Source organism: Triticum dicoccoides, chromosome 5B, assembly GCF_002162155.2.
Source record: "Triticum dicoccoides isolate Atlit2015 ecotype Zavitan chromosome 5B, WEW_v2.0, whole genome shotgun sequence".
Classification (NCBI taxonomy): domain Eukaryota; kingdom Viridiplantae; phylum Streptophyta; class Magnoliopsida; order Poales; family Poaceae; genus Triticum; species Triticum dicoccoides.
The window spans coordinates 85,648,364-85,663,337 of record NC_041389.1 but is presented as its reverse complement, the minus strand read 5'-3'; the positions used below and the strand labels follow the sequence as shown (position 1 = coordinate 85,663,337).

The 14,974-nt window shown below is 45.7% G+C and overlaps 1 protein-coding gene across 1 annotated transcript; it reads right to left on the bottom strand.

The window, feature by feature from the left end:
• Positions 1-11,540: 11,540 nt before the first annotated feature.
• On the bottom strand, positions 11,541-14,501 carry LOC119307517 (protein WRKY1-like). The gene is made up of 4 exons (XM_037583595.1): positions 14,378-14,501; positions 13,171-14,079; positions 12,965-13,090; positions 11,541-12,361 (listed from the first exon to the last, which is right to left on the bottom strand). The coding sequence occupies exons 2-4, from the start codon at positions 13,965-13,967 to the stop codon at positions 12,217-12,219; spliced, it is 1,068 nt and encodes a 355-aa protein (XP_037439492.1). The 5' UTR covers positions 13,968-14,079; positions 14,378-14,501; the 3' UTR covers positions 11,541-12,216.
• Positions 14,502-14,974: the final 473 nt, after the last annotated feature.

Sequence of the window (14,974 nt, the reverse complement as noted above, 5' to 3'; positions counted from 1 at the left end):
GCGCGTTCACTCGCCGTCGCCCCGTCAGACCCCGCCGCCGCCGGGCTCCCCTCTGTCTGCCGGAGGCGCGCCGCCGCCTCCACGCCGTGTCCGCCGCCGCGGGCCTCGCCCGGCACCCCGCGCCGCCACGTTCGCCGCCGCGCCCGGTCGCCGGCATCCCCGGCCGGATCCGGGACGGGACCGGCCGGATCTGCCACCCCCGGCGCCTTCCTCTTCTTCTCCGGCCGCCGTCTACCTCAACTCCGGCGAGCATCTCCGTCGCCGCATCAAGATCCGTGCAACCCGAGGTTGACCCCCGAAATCCTCTAAGTCCTGTAATTTTGACATTATCATACCATGTTCATCATGCTATATCTCTGCATCCGTAGCTCCGTTTGACGCGTGTAATATGTCAAATTGTTCTTCTCGACGAGTACTTCATTTCATTCCATTGCGTCATTTTCATTTGGGCTCATCTTGATACACGAAATGCTGTTTGAAGAGTGCATGTTGATGTTAACCTGCTGAAACTGTTATAACTTGCTCATTTATCATTTTTGCCATGATTGATGTGTGCATCCTATGAGGTTGATGCCTACATGTATGTTGATCTATGCCATGTCATCTTTCCAAAGGTGTTAACCATGTATTTTTGTGAGTTGTGTGCTGAGTGCGTCGAGCTTGTTAAGGAGGGTACTTGCTGTTGCTGTTTTGCTAGACAGATTCTGTTATATTTTGTTGCTATGTTAACATGCTTCTACTAATCATTCTATGCATAATCTGGAGATGTTCTATAAACATGTTTTGATCTACATGTCATTCTCTATCCATTCATGCCCTTGGTTGCAATTATAGCCTGATGGTACATGTTGTTATCTTGCTCTAAAGTTGCTTCATAATGTTGCTATCATCCTGTTAACGTTAAGTTCACTTGTTCCCATGTGTTTTGCTAGTGATCCATGTACCCTATGAACTTTCTCTTGCCATGCTTAGCTTCATAAACATACCTTCTTACTGTTGGTTGCCTTTCCATGTCATGTATTGCTCTGTGGTGAGTGGTTCAAGCTCACGAACATGCGTACTTATTGTTGTTCCTGCCATGTATGAATCTGTAATATAACTTGCCATGTTTATATGGGTGCCATCATATTTCCTCTGCCTTTTTGGCTCATGGTCAGTAAGGGACTTTTGATCTATGCAATTAGTAGATTCATGCCATGCCTTTGTTTGCCATGATAAGTTCCTATAACATGTTATTTGATAGCTCTAAACATTGCAACCTAATGTTATTTCTGCCAAGTCTGAAACTGTTATTATTTGCAATCTTAGCATGTGTTTTGGAGCATGATCTAGTGTTTTCTGGAGTTAGCTCAGTGTTCATGTTTTGTTGTGCTTTACCTGTAATTCATGCCCATGCCTTTTGTTATTATGTTGGGGTGCTGTAGCTTATTGTTTTGATGCTCGCAATATGCCTAGTTGCTGTTATGGACAGATTGTTGCTATGACTTGTATAGAGTGTGTGTGTTGAACCGTTGCTCCGTTTTGAGTGTGCTCTATATGAAACTTGCTTGATTTTGCATGTAGTGCCATATTATCATGTTGCATCCTTGTTTTGAGGTGTTTGCTTGATGTTTGGGTGCATTTTGCATCAATGCCATGCTTAACTTGTTTTGCCCATATCTTCTAGGCCGTAGCTCCGAATCTAATGAACTTTATATGTAACTTGACTAGAATTTCATGTAGATCCTCTTGGTGCTCTTTAACTTGCTGTTTAACAACTTGAACATAAGGTTTATTCAGTTCTGGACCAATTTCGAAATATGCATATGAGGACTTACCGGAATTGTTATATGTTGTTCCCGGCCTCATTTAAACTTGCCTTGATGTGTTGTTCTTGTTTGCATCATCTCTTGCCATGAGTAGCCTCATGTAGCTTTGTCATGCATCATGCTTGTTGTGCATCATGTCTTGTTCATGTGTGGTGTGTTTACTATGTTGTGTGCTTCTTCTCGATAGTTCCCGTTTCGTTGCGATCGTGAGGAATCGTTCGTCTACGTGTGGTTCGTCTTTGTGGCTTCATCTTCTTCATGGACTCGTTCTTCTTCCTTGCGAGATTTCAGGCAAGATGACCGTCACCTTGGATCTCACTACTATCATTGCTATGCTAGTTGCTTCGTTCTATCGCTATGCTGCGTTACCTATCTTTTGCTCATCAAGCCTCCCAAATTGCCATGAACCTCTAACCTTTGACACCCTTCCTAGCGAACCATTGCTTGGCTATGTTACCGCTTTGCTCAGCCCCTCTTATAGCGTTGCTAGTTGCAGGTGAAGTTGAAGATTGCTCCATGGTGGACAGGGTTTATGTTGGGATATCACAATATCTCTTATATTATTAATGCATCTATATATTTGGTAAAGGGTGGAAGGCTCGGCCTTATGCCTGGTGTTTTGTTCCACTCTTGCCGCCCTAGTTTCCATCATACCGGTGTTATGTTCCCGGATTTTGCGTTCCTAACGCGGTCGGGTGATTTATGGGACCCCCCTGACAGTTCGCTTTGAATAAAACTCCTCCAGCAAGGCCCAACATTGGTTTTACCATTTGCCTCACCACCACCTATTTTTCCCTTGGGAGTAATTAACCCAAGGGTCATCTTTATTATAGCCCCCCCGGGCCAATGCTTGTCTAAGTGTTGGTCCAAACTAGAGCCACTTGCAGCGCCACCTCGGGGAAACTTGAGGTCTGGTTCTAGTTGTACGTAGTGCTCATCCGGTCGTGGCCTGAGACAAGATACGCACGGCTACTATCAGGATGTCGGCACGCCGGGAGGTCTTGCTGGTCTTGTTTGACCATTGTCGAAATGTCTTGTAAACCGGGATTCCGAGACTGATCGGGTCTTCCTGGGAGAAGGTCTATTCCTTCGTTGATCGCGAGAGCTTGTCATGGGCTAAGTTGGGACACCCCTGCAGGGTATAAACTTTTGAGAGCCGTGCCCGCGATTATGTGGTAGATGGGAATTTGTTAATGTCCGGTTGTAGATAACTTGACACCTGATCTGAATTAAAATGCATCAACCGAGTGTGTAGCCGTGATGGTCTCTTCTCGGCGGAGTCCTAGAAGTGAACACGGTTTCTGGGTTATGTTTGACGTAAGTAGGAGTTTAGGATCACTTCTTGATCATTGCTAGTTGACGACCGTTCCGCTTGTTTCTCTTCTTGCTCTCATTTGCGTTGGTTAGCCACCATATATGCTTAGTCGCTGCTGCAACCTCACCACTTTACCCCTTCCTTTCCCATTAAGCTTTGCTAGTCTTGATACCCATGGTAATGGGATTGCTGAGTCCTCGTGGCTCATAGATTACTACAACAACAGTTGCAGGTACAAGTTATGTGATGATCTTGACGCGAGAGCGATGCTTGCGTGCTTGAGTTCTTTTTCTGCTTCTTCGATCAGGGGATAGGTTCCAGGTCGGCAGCCTGGGCTAGCAGGGTGGATGTCGTTTGAGCTTCTATTTGTGTTTCATCCGTAGTCGGATGATGCTCTCATGTATTGTAATGTTGTATTCGTGGGGCATTGTATGCCTTATGTATGTATCCCCATCTATTATGTAATGTTGATGTAATGATATCCACCTTGCAAAAGCGTTCCAATATGCGGGTCTATCCTTGGAGGGACCTTCGAGTTCCTTTTGGATAGGGTCGCATATTGGGCGTGACAGATAATGATGGGGCTCAAATACCATGTGTGAAGCTTCCAGCTGATAGGAAGAGCAGGGCTAAAAAGAAGAAGCACAGAGTTTGGTATGATGAGCAAAGGGAGAACCCAGAAGAGCAATTTATGAAGAAGCTTTGTTTCATAGATGTGACCCAGTTCAGGAGGGCACTTCTTAATTTTCACATCTCACAAAATAGGAACCATGCCTTCCACAGGAACTGTCCAAACAGGATTATAGCTGTCTGCAAATTTGAGAATTGTCCATTTTTCATTGCAGCTTCTTAGATAGCACATGAGAAGACATTCTGTATAAAGAAACTGAACTTGCACCATAGCTGCCCAGTAGTAGGAGAGAGCACAAAAGTTACTGCTAAGTGGTTGGCACATGAATGTGAGCAACAGTTGAGGACAGACCCCAACACACCTGTCCAGACTATAATTTCAAACTTGAAGCAAAAGCATGGAATAGAGGTATCTATACATATGGCCTATAGGGTAAGAAAGCTAGCCAGAAATGTAGTCCTAGGAGATCAGAAGGCACAATATCATAGGATAAGGGATTACCTAGAAGCTGTGCTAGAAACCAATCCAGGAAGTAGATGCATTGTCACTACAAAGCATCTGAAACTACATCCAAGCAAAAACCCAAGATTCCATGGCTTGTTCATCTGCCTCAATGCTTGCAAAGAGGGTTTCCTTAATGGTTGCAGACCATTCATAGGTATGTGCACACCTACTAATTAACTAGTGAATGTACATTTATATGTGCACACCCAATAATTTGTTGGTAATCTACTTGTGATCTTGTATGATAGGTGTGGATGGTTGCTTCATAAAGTTGACCACAGGGCAGCAAATCTTGGCTGCCACTGGAAGAGATGGAAACAATAACATATTTCCCATTGCTTTTGCAATAGTGGACAAGGAAAACACAGCAAGTTGGTCTTGGTTTCTTACTCAATTAAAATATGCCATTGGTGGTGAGTCAGGCAAGTTTGGCTACTACACTATTATATCTGACAGGCAAAAGGTACTACTATCTCTACTCCAATCATTGCTTGCATTGCTTATTAATTGTCTTTGTTTATTAATTTCATACATGGCATTGTTGTAGTATTCTCAAACTGTAGTTCATTCAAACAGGGCCTTCTTACAGCCATAAACAATGTATTCCCCAATTGCAAACAAAGATTTTGCCTTAGACATATTTATCAAAACTTTCAAACAGCTGGTTTTAGAGGGGAAGAGTTGAAGAAATACATGTATCAGGCAAGTTATTCCTATACTGAGCATGGTTATGTAACAACAATGGAAGGCATGAAAAAGGAGTGTGAGCCAGCTTGGAAATGGCTATCTAGGATACCAAAACATACATGGGCTAGGCATGCCATGGACAACAATTGCAAAACTGACTTGGTAGTTAACAATATAAGTGAAGTTTTTAACAAGATGATACTTGATGTCAGAGCCAAACCCATTAGAACCATGGTAGATGGGATCAGGACAAAGTTGTTAGTGAAGTTCAATGCAAATAGGACAAAGACTGAGACTGCTAAGTGGCAGATATGCCCAACATATGCTGAGAAGCTAGAGGAAGCAAAACATCATTCTAGGTTTTGTCAGTCTATCAAAGCTGGACCTGATCTCTTCCAGGTGACAAGTGAAGAAAGCACATATGCAGTTAACTTGTTGCATCATACATGTGGTTGTAGGAAGTGGGACATGTGTGGAGTACCTTGCAATCATGGTGTTTCTGCAATCAACAAGGCAAAACTTGTGCCAGAAGATTTTGTTCATGATTTCTTCAAGAAACCAATGTATAAGGCAGCTTATAGTCCAATAGTTTTCCCTGTGCCTGGGCCTGTTTTGTGGCCAAATACTAGAACCCCTGACATTGAACCACCAGTGTTCAAAGAAAAGCCAGGAAACAAAGAGACAAAGAGGAGAAAGAGCGGGTTTGAAAAGCCAGCTCCAAAGGATACATCTAGGATGGCAACTATCACTTGTAGCAATTGCAATAGGACTGGGCATAGATACACTAGTTGCAAGCAGGCTCTGAAACCAGCCCTAGCTATGAGAATGAACCAACACCAGGTAACTATTGTAGTAGGTTTTTGTACAATTTCACATACCAGTTTCTAACATTTCTATGCTGTAATTTCAGGAAAACAGGAGAGATAATACACCTAGAACTGTATCTGCTCCTGCTCCCATGCCACCAAGGAGAAGTGCTCCTACTGCTGCTCAAACTGCAGCTCCAGCACCACTAGCTCCAAGGGCTCCAAGGGTAGCAAGGAGAGCTCCTTCTGCTCCTGCTTCAGCTCCCAGTGCACCAAGGAGAGCTCCTTCTGCTCCTGCTGCAGCTGCTGCTACAAGGGCAACAAAGAAAGCTAAAACTACAAGGACTGCAACTTCTACTGCTGGTGCTGGTCCAAGTTCTTCTACTGCTGGTGTTGGTCCAAGTTCCTCTACTGCTGCTGGGCCAAGAGGAAGAAACAAGTTCGTCCCCCCAAGAGTTGCAGGTAGTGGAAGAGTGAGGAAGCCATCCTTTAAGATGTCTGAGTGGTTCAACTGTTCTCAAGGGAGCGGGTGAAGTTGTGTTGAGCTGATGATGTTCAAAACATCTGCATTTTGGTTGTGATGTTCTAAACTTGTCATGAGTACTTTCATTTTAGTGGACTTGTTGGGCTGTGATGAAAACTTGTGTTGCTTCTGGTTAGCTGTTGATGTTCTAAACATCTTTATTCTGGTTGTCATGAGTACTTTCATGTAAGGTACCTAGTGGAATTGTTGGGCTGTGATGAAAACTTGGTGTTGCTTCTGGTTAGTTGTTGATGTTCTAAACTTGGTGTTGCTTCTGGTTAGTTGTGGCTCCTAATTTTCTTATTGTTTGCTAATAAGTGTGATGAATGTGGCTACTACTGTGATAACCTAATTTGATCATCTAGGGTGCCTCGGCGTCGACGGCATCCAAGATAACCTAATTGATCATCTAGGGTGCTTCGGCGTCGACGGCATCCAAGATAACCTAATTTGATCATCTAGGGTGCCTCGGCGTCGACGACATCCAAGATAACCTAATTTGATCATCTAGGGTGCCTCGGCGTCGACGGCATCCAAGATAACCTAATTTGATCATCTAGGGTGCCTTGGCGTCGACGGCATCCAAGATAACCTAATTTGATCATCTAGGGTGCCATAGTTAACATCAATGACATATTTAACATCATACTTAACAACTCTAGTCAACAACATAGTTAACATCATGACACCATAGTTCAAAGCTTACAAGACATAGTTCAAGGCTACACCCTACTTCAAATACTGCAAACTGCCACTAGTTCACACATTACAAGCCATAGTTCAATGCTTGAAACTTAAGATAATGACCCACATGGTCAGATTACAAATCACTCTTCATCACAAATACCCTTGATGTCCTTCAGCTTTCTCTTGTTCTTGTCACTAGCTTTGACAAGATCAGCAATGTGAAACTCCAAATTCCTCCTCTCAGTGCTCAACTTTTCCTTCTCCTTCAAATGAGCAAACTTCAGATTTCTAATCACATTACCTTGGGCAACCTGAATGCTCCTCAACTGGTCAACCTTTTGCTTCAGTTCTTTGTTCTCAGCATCCATTGCACCCAGCCGTTCCTTCAAAGCTGAAATATTGTTGTCCAAAGGAGGAGTGATCTCCTCATGTTCACCTTGTTGAACTTCATTTTCATTGGGAATATTGTCTTGGGTATCAAGTAGGTTGTTCACATCCTCAACAAGCTTCTCATAAGTCTCCTGTAGCTTGTTCTTCTGTGATGTGAGATTGTGGACAAGTGATGCATGGTCCAGACATGCCATCCTATTAGCACGCTGGCAATCCTCATACAAAAGCCATAGTTTGTGAAGAGCATTCTGCAGATGCTCTGGCCACTCCTCATCTACCCACTCAACAACACCACAGCTGCTTGCTTCCTGCAAAACAACAAGTACAAATGCATTTACTTCCTTTTTCACTTCACTTCTATTCAGTCCAGTTCAAAACAACTATTATATACTGCACATTCACAATTGTGCATTTATATCTGAATTTTTAACAGCATACTACACTGAATTTACTTCATTTATACCTTAATTCATTTAACAGCACAATACAATTCACTTCAATTCATTTATACCTTAATTCATTTACTTCATTTATATCTATGAACAATGCACTGTGATACTTTTTAACAACACAGTTTACTTCACTCAGTCACTATGGATACCTTCATTTTATATCTATGTACTTAATTTTTAACAGCACAATTTAATTCATTTACTTCATTTATATCACTGTGGTGTTGTTCATTTATATGTATGAACAATTCATTTATTTCACTCACTCACTGCGGTATGGTACATGACAGTATCTTTAACTAAACTACTAGGTGAACAGTGAACAGTGAACAATGAACAGTGCATATGAACAATTTGTAGTTTCTTAACAAAATAAGCAAACTACATATTTTTGCTTGCACTCACATCAAGTCCATAGGCAAGGAACCTCCTCCCAGTGCTAATGCCTGAGAAGCAAACATGCCTCTTTGCTGGCTGGCCATGCTCACACATCACCACCACCTCACCAACACCAGAGTAGTTCGGGTCCTCGATTGTAGCCGGGATCTACATCAACAAAAGAAACGCACAAAATCCATCTCACGGGTTCAAAATGAGCAGGAAAAACAAAATCCCCAAACCGAAACCCTAGCTCAGAGATCCCTAGCTACGAGTACACATCACTGACCTTGATAGGGGAGCCGCCTGAAGAGTACTCGTAGCCCGATTCCTCGCTGTCGTCGCTCCACGAAACCATGGCGGACGGCGGCGAGCTGGCTTCTCACCGACGGCGACCAGAGCCAGAGAGAGGAGACAGAGGAGAGGGGCGAGAGAGAGAGAGAGAAGGGGCGCGGGGGATCTGTCTGGCGAGCACCGACAGGACCGACCGGCGCGGCGTCTTGACCGTTTTGTTCCTAACGGCGCTGTTTGCCTGTCCGTCAAGCCACGTCCGCGTTTTCGGGGCCCACCTGTCGGAAAAGAGATCAAACGAGGCTAAACGGCTGTTCAGTGCTTTTTGCAACGGGTTAAGAGATTTTACGGTGTTTTTTGCAACAGATTAACGACTTGGTAGTTTCCTGCAAACCTAGCCACAAATGTGGTGGTTTCTTGCAATTGACTCCAGGTGACGGGCGTTGGTGTCAAGCTCAGAGATGTTCTGTTATCTTTTCAGTTTTGTCATGTCGGTCTTTACGTGACTTGTACTTTGTTCTTTATGATATGAATGAGACACGTATTACCATGAAAAAAAAAAGAGAACCATGATGAGTCCTCCGCGTTCCCTAAAAAAACAAAAATGATGAGTCCTCCGCGTGATGCTTCCTGAGCTGCCAGCCATGCCCTGCCATGCGCGGGTTCAGGCTGGTTAGGTGTGACACTTTCTTTCCATACGACCAAGAGGCCGGGTTCCAAAGTATTAATGGAACGACACAAAGCATCCATCCAGTGCAGAACAATGGAGACAAGTCTGAGAGCTACTGGGCATCTGCGCATGCAATGCAGGCAGCTCGACATCCTCTTCAGCGGTAGATGGAGCCTCGCTGCCGCCATTAAAGTTTCTTGTCCGTGCAACGCATCAGGAGCCCTTGCTCGCTTCGTCGTCAGAGACGTCGGCGGCCGCGACCCGCACTACTTAAGTTGCCGTCGGCTGAGACCGTACGTATAGTGCCTGGATGGATCATCAGCACGGGACCATGGATACCATGCTAGCTGATGGAGTATATGTTGCGTCCGTGCATATATCTGGGGTTGTTCTCATCTATCTTCTGCAAGTTTGCACGCAATACTTCTTGACTTGCTTGGCCATCTGGACGCTGGCGGCACGTCTTGAGTCTTGACTCAAGTCCAAAGCAAAGTGCAAAATCCTACCCTGGACTACATACGTATATATTGTTTCTTTTCCCTAGTATATACAGTATATCGTACTACTAGGACCATAGTACATCCTAGTTGCACTTACTTGCAAGACAGACTAAAGATGACTGTCGTCGACCGTTCGCCAGGTTCACGGGAAATGGAGGAACAACAGGTGCACCTCAAAAGGATAATAGGACCAGAATATGCAGCAAACGTCGGGGTTTTAGGCATGACAAATCAAACGTTTTTCATCACAAATGTTTGCTTGTCGAGGGTGGCCAGTTTAGTTGGCGAGCATGGCAAACTCATCTCAGTTTATTTTGTTGTTAGAAAATTGTGCCAGCTAAGTTTGCTATTCTTGCGTCAACATAAATTGTCATGAAAAACGTTCCCTTTTTTATGCCTAAAAATATGAGTTGGATATTTACCATTTCCAAATATATATTATTAGCAAAGTTTTTTCTTTCTGCGGGAAATATTGGCAGCAAAGTTGTCGACCGTCGTTTTTCATTTTTGTTAAGTGCGTGTTGCCGACCACTGGAGGTGGATTCCGTACCAACCATTTTCGTCATTTTGCATGCTTAGCTTAGCTGATGAGGTTATTATATTCCAGCAAAAGGTGCAGGCATGCATGTAGGTGTCAAGAAAAGGCTTTATGTAACGTCGAATTTAGCTGGGCTGTTCGAGGATCCAACAGGGGCATTGACAGCAAGGATAGCCACAGTAATAGTTTGCCTAATAAAAAAGCTATGCCTGGGAGGGGATTGTCAAATGAACGTTTTTTATGGCATTTTTAGGTGCTAGCAGATGGCAATTTCTGCCTGTTTTTGTCTCAATTTCCTTTTTTCCAGATACTGCCATACGCCTCTTGAGAAACTGTCATGCGTCACTGAAAAAAATGCTATAGAAAACATTCGCAAATGTCACTCCTCACAGCGAACATAGGCTGGCTGTTGGGGTCCTATGTACTACCTCTGTTTATTTTTATAAGATGTTTTAGACATTCAAACACTGTTTAAAATAGTACTTCTCCGTCCCATAATGTAAGACGTTTTTTTACACTAGTTTAGTGTCAAAAAACGTCTTACATTATGAAACGGAAGGGTACAAAGCAAGCTGTCTGAAACGTTTTATAAAAACAAACGGAGGGAGTATAATCCTTGCTTGCAAGTCAGAATATGACCTTGCTTGAAGCTAAATCTTCTCCTTGACTTGACCTCCACACACAAAGTAGCGTACCATGTTTGCCTAATCCGATGCTTGAAGAAATGTTTGTTTACCTTGACCAAATGAAATGCTACGAGATCTTCCCGCCTCGCGCAAAAAGAGGGAGGGTTACTAGCTAGATCTTCTCCCTTAATTAAGGGTGTCTGTACTCATGGATAGTTGTTTGTAGACCATCTCAGTGTAGTTGACCATGCAATAAACCACCGGTTGGTGAGCCATTTTTGTCCATCTCAGCACCCACCTCAATAATACAGTGCGTACTGGCTAGGTGCTGCTTTGCATAGATCCTTTGCCCCACACGGCCACCAGATACTGCTAATACCTAGCATTCCATGATTGCATCAGGCAGGAAGACCCCATCTTCAGTAAGCAAGCATCATGTGGCGTGTTCCATTGTCAACCTCTCGTTACGATTTGGGAGCACTGATAAGACACTATTGTATGGCATAGTTCATCTTGAATTTTCCTGAGCAATTGTGCTTAGATTTTTATGACGGAAACAATTTTCTTGGGGAAGAACTGGATAAGATGTAATGCAAATGTGCTTAGAATTTTAATTAATTATTGTCCAGACCAGAGAGAGAGAGCTCTTAAGAACCCACCCATGATAGCACAAAACTCATGTCAAAGTCACTACTGCTACCATGGAAAGCTTCACACTGAAGTTGAAGCATGACTGAGAAACCACAGCAACTTCCTATTACACCTGTTGAGAAAACACATGGACCTCCTAATGTGTCAGTTTGTCAACAGCACCACCACCTTTAATCCTGGAACAATTCTTCTGCCAAAAGAGAAAACAAATCCCATCTTTCAATAAAGCAAAAGCAACACACAGAGACAGAGGCGAGTCATCGCAAGTAAACTTGTGCACGCTAAAAGCCAACCCTGCCAATCCTTTTCCAAGCTTTACACAGAGCTCCTCGTTCTCCTCCTTTCTTCAAATCTCCCTTTCAACTCTTTCAAACACACTCCCTCCCCCCTTGTTGAGGGGAACCCCACCTGTCACTATCTACCAGCATATGCATGTTCTTCCCTCCATCTCATCTCTCAGTTTGATTTGATGTGTCATAAGTCACAACTCAGAGCAGAGGAGGGGAAGAACAGCTTGGGCATGCCCCCACTCTGGACGCCGAAACCCTAACAGCATGTAGCTGGGGGAAGGAAGGGCCACTAGGCAGCTCATTAGATTCCCAGGTGGATGGCCTCAATGTTGTTTGTTGCTCCTACTTTTGAGATCCGCGAGACCTAGTTTCACTTTCACACGAACGGTTCGGCCGTATCTTCAAACAAAGGCCGGGGCCTGGCGTTAATGGATCAAAAGGGGCGGCGAAGCGATCGGCCGGTTGTCGTCTAGGTCTGGGCAGATTGTGTTGGCAGCCGGTTATGGCTGTGCTCGCCTTCGTACGTCACGATGAGCATCACCGGCTCGTCCACGCACCGCTCGACGTGCTTCCTCGCCGGGCAGCCCCTGACGGTGCTGCATTTATAGTAGCCCCTGAATTTGGTTCAAGTGAACGTCCACAAGTTAGTCTTCTGTGGAGACAAGAAAGATTTGGAAAGAGGAACAGTCAGCAGTCCACATTGAGCAGCATGTGCTTGCTTTCATGGTATAGCTACATTTTCCAACCATTAAGGGCAGGCATTAAAGCTTAAGATGTGAGGTGGGCAAACAGGAGCAATCAACATTAGAATGTGGATAGATAAGCATGTCAATGAAATGCGAGTTCCATTAACAAGTTAACTACTTTAGGTCCCTATGACTGATCTCTTTTTTCACACAGACAACATGATCCACTATATAATTAATTGTTCTAGCAACTAAGGTGTCAACACGTCTTAGCTGTAGAAGAAACTTGGTGCTAGGAAAAGGGTGAGTTGAGTGGGGGATCCACAAATAATCATTCCACAGGTAAAGCAACACAATGAATGCCTGATGGATGCAGATATGCCATCTTTCATGGTACAACATGGGGAATAATAACATCATGACTGAAAATGATTCCATATATATTCAAGTGTTATTTTGACCAATGTCCCTTTTTAAGTGATAATCCACATATTTTAAGCAGATAGTTGGTGTATTTTTTTTCTTTCATACCTCGGATGAGGGGAACCCTTAATCGGCTTCTGCCCGTACTTCCGCCATGAGTATTCATCCGGAGGTATATCAGATATTTTGTTGCTAATGGCGGGCACTTTAATCGACCTCTTAATTCGTAATTTCCTGCAGAAAAGAAAATCACCAATCAGGTCAAGACCATGATTCCCAACCCTTATAAAAGAATCACAGCAGCACAGTTTTACCTTCTTTTTGAGCAATGACATTTGCCACCTGTGGTGCACTTGCCGCTGCCGTCCTCACCCCTGCCCGTACACCGCCGCTTAGGCGCGCATTGGCGCACATTCAGTGGGTCGCTCGCAGCCGGGCCGCCGAGCAAACGCATCGGCGGCTTTCCATCCAAGCTAGCTACACTGCCATCCATGCTCAGGGAGGACATGAAAGACCTCGGCGATGAGATCGTCCCAGCGCCGCCACTGGGGCTATCAAACTTCAGGCTGATCCCACTGTTGCTCCTCTTGAACATCTGGGCCTGTAAATTCTGCTGCTGCTGCTGGAATGGGTATCTATGTGCAGTGGCACCAAACTGGAACTGCACAGACAATGGCTGGACCATCTTCGGAGGGCCAAACTGGTGGGCGCTCTTGCTGCTTGAGCTGACCAAATCGAGGCTGCGCGGCTGCGGCGGCGCGCCAACCTGGGGCCGCAGTTGCGCTGCCGAAGCAGCAGATGGGGATGGAGTAGGTGCACTCCCGGACATGAGCATCCCCAATGGGGTGTTGCTGCTGCTCTCCAAGAAGCCTTTCTGGCTCAAGAACCCCACGGGCTTCCTTCTCCTGGAGAACCTGCCTCTAGCATGCCCTCCCCTGCCGCCGCCACCATTGCTGAGGAGGGAGACCACCTTCCTGAACTTGGCACAGGCCTCACCCGTCTCTGAAGCTATGCTCCTGAGAAGGGCTGGGTCCTGCTGCTGGGAGAGCAAGGCCAGCAACTTGTGGCAGCTCTCCACCGCCGCGCTGTTGGCTGCCTCCACCTCCTCCATGGCGCAAGAAAAATCAATTGAGAAGCAAATATAATCCTGTCTTCTCGTTCTTGCAGAGCTCTTCCTTTTACAGTCTTGGCAAGCAGCTCAGATTCTTGCAGCCCTCACTGACCTGAGAGAGAAGGAAGATACAAATTAGTACAGAGATAGATCTCCGTGAAATGCTCAGACGGTTTGGAATTTTCGTCGCAAAACACCAAATTTTAGGGGCTCGGGAAGCCATCCGGGAGCCGGATCGACCGCAGGAGCAACGGGTCTCGGCGGGCGGGGCCAAGAACGGATTCATGGCGCGGGCGTGCACCGAGAACTCGGGGAGGAACCCGCATGGCGCCGCCGGACAGATGTCCCGGGAAAGCACCGGCCAAGCCGCGACGAATCGGCACCGAAAAAGGGCGCGGGAGTGAGCTCACCTGCGCCGCGAGGCTCTACGCGGGGGCGTGCCCCATCCTCCCGTCGCCGCGTTCCCGGAGTGGAGCAGAGAGGGGATGAGGAAGAAGAAGAGGAGGGAGAGGAGAAGGGAGGAGCGAGGAGAGGCGAGTCTTGTAGCGAGAGCGCAGGGCGGAGGGCACGATGTGCAAATTTGTGAGAGTTCGAGGGTGGAATCGAAAATGTTGGGTACGGGTCGTGGATCTGGGACGTCGATGGTGAAACGGACGGCTGAGATCGTTGCTTTGGGTGGGGCAGGCCGCTGTTGCCGGGGTCAGCGAGGTCAACGACAGGGGTCGGTGAGAGCATCTTTTCACTGTGCGGTTCGTATCAGACGCAGACATCGAAGATAATAAATAAATGTCATTTTTTTTGCATGGAATAAATAAGAGCAACTCCAATGGGGCGGCCTATTTCGTCCGCCACCGTCCGTTTGGGTCAGCGCGGACACAAAAAGCGTCCCAACGCGCCGACCCAAACGAACGTGCTCCGCTTTTCGTCCGCGGGCGACTCATTCGCAACCTATTTCTTAGTCGGATTTGTGTCGGCGCGAAAATGCGACGGACGTGCGCACACTCGCC

What these genes read in the sequence shown, in the direction of transcription:
- LOC119307517 (XM_037583595.1), bottom strand. Translation starts at nt 13,967, where the DNA reads ATGGAGGAGGTGGAGGCAGCCAACAGCGCGGCGGTGGAGAGCTGCCAC. An exon ending in TGTCATTGCTCAAAAAGAAG is followed by an intron (nt 13,091 to 13,170) that starts GTAAAACTGTGC and finishes TCTTTTCTGCAG; the next exon opens with GAAATTACGAATTAAGAGGT. An exon ending in AAGGGTTCCCCTCATCCGAG is followed by an intron (nt 12,362 to 12,964) that starts GTATGAAAGAAA and finishes AACCAAATTCAG; the next exon opens with GGGCTACTATAAATGCAGCA.